At 44.9% G+C, this 6000-nt stretch overlaps 1 protein-coding gene across 1 annotated transcript in view; it reads left to right on the top strand.

Annotated features, from left to right (window-relative positions):
• MMP24 (matrix metallopeptidase 24) overlaps positions 1-4432 on the top strand; it is a 47484-nt gene extending 43052 nt beyond the window's left edge. The window contains exons 6-9 of the mRNA XM_059827073.1: positions 24-238; positions 1446-1584; positions 2522-2788; positions 4095-4432. Of these exons, the coding sequence (XP_059683056.1) occupies positions 24-238; positions 1446-1584; positions 2522-2788; positions 4095-4432 (959 nt within the window). The remainder of the gene's footprint in view (positions 1-23; positions 239-1445; positions 1585-2521; positions 2789-4094) is intronic.
• The last annotated feature ends 1568 nt before the right edge of the window (positions 4433-6000 follow it).

Raw genomic sequence — 6000 nt, forward strand, 5'->3', positions numbered from 1 at the left:
AACATTTTTCTTTTCACTTCTAGGTCCTCCTGTTGAGCCCCTGGAGCCAACCAGGCCTTTACCGACTCTTCCTGTTCGCAGAATTCACTCCACTTCGGAAAGGAAACATGAGAGACAGCCAAGACCTCCTAGTCCTCCTCTGGGTGATAGGCCGTCTCTTCCTGGCACAAAACCGAACATCTGTGATGGCAACTTTAACACCGTGGCTCTCTTTAGAGGAGAAATGTTTGTTTTCAAGGTACTAAGAATTCCTGCTTACCCATGAGTCTTTCTTTAGTTTTATTGCAGGAAAAGATTAATAGAAGTATAAGGTAGTGAGATTTGAAATGTCTGTGAAAATAGCTCTGTTCCTCTCAGGGTGATGAATGAGCAATATGAGAAGGAAATGTAAGCAGATTGGCTCTGTAATATTTGGAAACAGTGCCTGATGGGATTCACAAAATGCCCAGGCAGCCTGTGCACTGAAGTGTGGACTGGATGCACTGGCAGAGAATTCAGACACCATCAAGCTCAGAGAGGAGCCGCCTGTAAAGCCAGAAAGTAATACCAGTACCTAACCAGGCATTAAGCTTCATTGCCTCCAGAGATGGCATGCATCGAATCCTGGGCTTCGGGGAGCACTCAGCCTACCTGAAGCTCTTGGGGAGTTTGAGTCAACCTTGCTTGTAAACTACAGCCAGGGAGGAAGAAGAGGCTTTGCTCAATAACCTACGTTTGAGTGCCTTGAATATGGAAATCCAGGGTCCCATTCCTAACGTACCTGTAGCTTTCACTCTGCCCAATGGGTGTGAATGTGGAGAGGGATATATTGAAGGTCATTAAATGGACAAACCACATCAGTTGCAGAAAATGCCTCAACTGAAAATAGTTGAAGGCTGGGACAATATCTGGGAGAAGTCTCACAGGCTCTGTCCTGCTCTTACTCATCCCTGAGCATCCACTGTGGCTTTAACTAATGATCTCATATCTAAAGGGACATTTAATAACTCCATTGTGCCCTTGGACGTTGGGTGCTTCACACAGTCACCAGGTAATGCTAAGGCTGTATGGCTCTGCTGGGGTCTGATAGTTGAGCACCAGTTGTACCAGGACAAGTGTGACACCTCGGTGACGAGACATGCAGAGAGGTCACTCACAAATGAGTTCATGACACTTATAACTGTGGACTTGCTTCCCCCTGCTCCTTTTTCCTCTCCTTCTTTCCACCCTTTTTCACAGCACCAGCAATCAACTTCTCACCCTTTTGGCTGCCATCTTCCCCACGAAGCGCTTCCCTCACTGGAGACAGTGTTGGGCTGGGTTGGAGCTGTCATCTGAACCAGGACTTCTGTCTTTAATGGTTACGGGGCCTAGGCAGGGATTAGTAATGCTTGATGCTGGACACCCAGCCTGATTTGACTGCAAGATAAAAATATTCAGTCTGAAGACGCTTCTGGTTTTCTCAGGATCGCTGGTTCTGGCGTCTGCGCAACAACCGAGTGCAGGAGGGATATCCCATGCAAATTGAGCAGTTCTGGAAAGGCCTCCCCGCAAAGATTGATGCAGCCTATGAACGGTCTGACGGAAAATTCGTTTTCTTCAAAGGTACAGTACATTTCAGTACAAGTCTACCACACCTGCCTCACATCACACTTATGGCATGAAGGTGGTGAAAACAGGTACACTGCATCCTTGTCCTTTTCCAAGGGTACAGTTCCAGCAACCACTAATCCTTAAAATATAGTTTAGTGTGGGCTGGCCTTGCCAGGACAATCTCTGTATAAAGCTAATATTGATTAGTGGAAGTTGGCTTCCATGCGATAACAAGAAATAGCTCCTGTTTTCCAGAGAGTGTCAGTCTCTTGCCTATCTCCTTGAACATGTTTCGGCAGGGCATTAGGGCCTCTCCAGATCTAGGGCACTCCCAGTCCACATTTCTGGACAATTGTCTCCTAAAGAGCCAAAATGACCAACCTTATGCTGGGGCCCACATTTGCTCCTGGCACTGTGACAGTGTCTGAACAGGATCCTGTAACTTGAGAGCAAGTTGTACGCAAGGGAGAGTGGCTGGAAAGCATCTGCATGCCCCCATACAAAACCACAGTACTGGGTCTTCCAAATTTATGTCTGCCGATTCAGCCCCTCAGCTCAATAAACTGTATGAAAACTTGAGAAGGCTCAGAGAAAGGCAACAGAAATGATCGAGAAGTATGGGCTGACCTCCTGCAAGGAACTCCTCAGCCTGAATGAGGGATGACAAAGATAGGGTATGAGAGAAGTCTTTGAAATCATGCCTGGCCTAGAGAAGGTAAATGGGAAAGGGTTGTTTAACATCCCTTCCAAAACAAGAGCTGGGGAGGAGCAAATGAAATCAGGAGGTTTCAGGTTCAAGATGAAGAGGAGGAGCCACTATTTCACATAATAAAGTTAAGCCTGGAAGTCCTCAACATGCTGTGGTTCATTCTGGCTATTTTACATTTATATTGATTCAACTACTAATTAGGCAGACCTGTTTGTGGTTTGTGTCCCTGTTCATCTCTAGGAGATAAATACTGGGTTTTTAAAGAAGTGACGGCAGAGCCAGGCTACCCACACAGTCTGGTGGAGCTGGGGAGCTGTCTGCCCCGAGAAGGCATCGACACAGCTCTGCGTTGGGAGCCGGTAGGCAAAACCTACTTCTTCAAAGGTGACAGGTACTGGAGGTACAACGAGGACAAGAGAGCAACGGACCCAGGATACCCAAAGCCCATCACCGTCTGGAGAGGAATTCCTCAGGCTCCACAGGGAGCTTTTATCAGCAAAGAAGGCTGTATGTATCTGCAGTCATTAGTCTGTTAGATTGGTAATAGCTTGTCTACCTTGGGAGTTGGGTTGTTGGGAGTTGGGTTGTTGGATGTGAGGTGTTTCAGATATTTCCTGAGATAGGAATCAAGTCTCGGAAGCCCTATGGTCACACTGGCATCTGCAGGCACCGGCAGTCTGAGATCCTTCCTGACCCTCAACCCAACCCATATACCTTCTCAACTGCAAAACCACATTATCGGAATGCCAGCTCTGGGGGCTAGGAAGGGGTCTTTTTCTGGTTTTGCTGCCGCAACAGTCCCTGCCCGAGTTTTCCTCGGCCCTGATCACGAGGATGCCTTAACTTACATTTTCCTCCTAGTTTTTTACCTGTAGTAGCTTGGTCACTCTGTTACAGGCTGCAACCTGCCTGATGTACTTTGAAGTTAGCCATGCTCTGATAGGGGGTTGGACCTCCAGAGGCTCCTTCCAACACATTTCTTTCTCTGATTTGAAGATTTCTTCCTCTTCTTCTGGTTGGGGAAAGAACTAACAGAAGAGGCTTGTGCCGTTGAGGCCGTGTTTAAATTTGGGGCTGAGGTGTGAGATGAGGGCTGTAGGGCTGGGCTAGGCTGGAGGACTGCAGTGAGAGCCGGCCAGGCTGGAGGACTGATGCAGGAAACCCAATGCTTTCACCACTGTTCGCTTCTCCTTTTGTTTTGTTTTTTTTCCTAATCACTTGAGAGTGATTAGAAAAGGAATCATCTGGGGAGATGAGGGGTACTTCAGACAACATGTAGCATAAACCATCAGCCTTTTATTAGCAGCAGGACAAAGCTGCTGCTTAACAAAGGCCACGTCTTCTGGATTCTGTGGCCAAAAGGACTCATTCAGCATCCCTCATGCTGGGTGAACAGAAACCTTAAGTATTCTTCCAAACACTATCACACTCAGGCACACACTGTCGTTCTGCAGATTATGTTAATTGCTTGGTAATGGCATCTTTACAGATGCTTTAGTAAAAAATAACTCGGTGCAGAACGCTTACTTGAAAGTTAGTTGGGGTTTTTTTATTCACAGCTTGTCTTGGCCAACGGGAACGGTGCTCTGTGGGCAACATTGCACCCACAAGCCAGGGTTATGGCTTCTCCTTTAAATCCTAGCTCCAAAACCACCTTCACGTTTCAGTGGTTTTGGGATGTCCTGGATGAATGTGTTTTATTGGCCCAGGAAGCTACCACCTCCAGCCTTTCAGGCTCTCTGCCCATCCTCACACAAGCACAGCTTACAAGTTGGAAATGGTGTGGTGAGAAATATTCTGTTTTGTCTCCTAGTTTATACCTACTTCTACAAAGGGAAGGAGTATTGGAAGTTCGATAACCAGCGGCTGAGTGTGGAGCCAGGCTACCCCAGGTCAATCCTCAAAGACTGGATGGGCTGTAACCAGAAGGATGTTGAACGAAGCAAAGACAGACGCCTCCCCCATGACGATGTGGATATTATGGTGACAATAAACGATGTGCCTAGCACTGTAAATGCAATCGCGGTTGTGATCCCTTGCATTTTGTCTCTGTGTATCCTTGTCTTGGTATACACGATCTTCCAGTTTAAAAACAAAGAGGTGCAGCAAAATGTTGTGTATTACAAAAGACCTGTCCAGGAATGGGTATGACACAGCCCGCTGCACATTTCAACTCATTGACCTGATGAGGACTATGGACAAAAAAAAAAAAAAAAAAGAAAAAAAAATTGCATTCAAAAGCCTACCAAACAAAACTACTTCAGTGACCTACAAGTTTTGGACAGCCTGGGACCGAAAGAAGCAGGAAAACTGGAAAAAATACAGGCAGCCTTGCAGTGTGGAGCCTCTTTCCTTCTTACTGCCTCAGTCGCGTGTCAGTCTTGGTGTGCCATCCTCCACAGGCTCACTCTGCTAACATCGGAGTCTTCAAGACAGGTTTCAACTGACCTGGGAAACTTCCTTCAGTTCCCTGCACCAGTGCTCCCTGTTAAACCCAGCATTCTCCAGTGTAGCTAAACCACCTCTGAACAGAACCATTTTTTTAATAGCTGTCTCATAAATGAATTAAGATCATTAAATCTATGAACAGGAACAATTCAGTATCGTAAGCAGAAGACATTCTGATGCTGAACCATTCTGAAAGATCTTCTTAGTTTATTACAAAATCCAGGGAATTACCTGGATACAATTTTCCAATACCTGCTGGTCAGATGTTTTGTACATTCATAACTAATCAACGCTGCCGCTCAGCACAGTGCATGAGGAACCACTAAGCACTCAAAGAGGTAAATGAGTGCAGAGCAGAAGCTCAAGAAGCACCAAACCAGACACCATAATGTTACCTGGCAACATCAAGCCCTAGATTGGGACAATCTGAAGACAAAGTAATTGGGTCTAATAAAAAAAAAAAAATCATGGGAATACATGTTTTTGTTTTGGGAGCCATTCATGAAAGAAATATTTAAATGTCATATGCTGTTGTTTTAAGCTCCCATCAGCAAGAAACAATGAACCAATGGTTACCAATATACTGAAAAATATGTATAGATGTAGACTGCACTCTGCCCCTGTTAAGATGCTGGGAAAAGATGAATTGTTGTTATGTGGCATGTATAACTAGATTGTGGAATTTGTATGTTGGGTTTCAGAAGAATGGAAATGTTTGTTTGGAGTGAGATCGTCATTGTATTTTGCTGAAATAGTCAAGATACAGTAAGAATTAGGCCTGTTTATAAAACTGAATCCAATCCCTGTAGATGTTACAAACTTTGTATGCCTTCGAAATTTGTTTTTTTGTTTTTGCTCACTTCTTCACAGGCAAATATTTGGCAAGGACCAAAGGAAGCATGCCACACAGTAGAATGAGTACATCACTAGCCACATTTGACAGAGACATAAAAATCAGGTAAAGGCTAGATAAATATCTAAACTTTCAGCTAGTAACTTTTCACGAGTCTCTTCCTACAACAGTAGCTTCTGCTTATCCCTCTTACAGTTGTGAATGGTTTAGGATGTTGTGTCCTAACCACAAACAATCCATTTTGTTGTTGATGCTGATATTTCTACCATGTTAAATAAGAGTGGAAGAAGAGTTTCTTGCAGTGCAATGTAATGGTGAAGTCCAGCCCTGTACAGAAGTGCCATTCATGTAAACATATGAACTGCTTTGCACGCTCACTATAAGGAATAGGTGATCAGCGTAAGCCCTCTGCCTATAA

This window comes from Gavia stellata, chromosome 20 (assembly GCF_030936135.1).
Source record: "Gavia stellata isolate bGavSte3 chromosome 20, bGavSte3.hap2, whole genome shotgun sequence".
In the NCBI taxonomy this organism is placed as follows: Eukaryota; Metazoa; Chordata; class Aves; order Gaviiformes; family Gaviidae; genus Gavia; species Gavia stellata.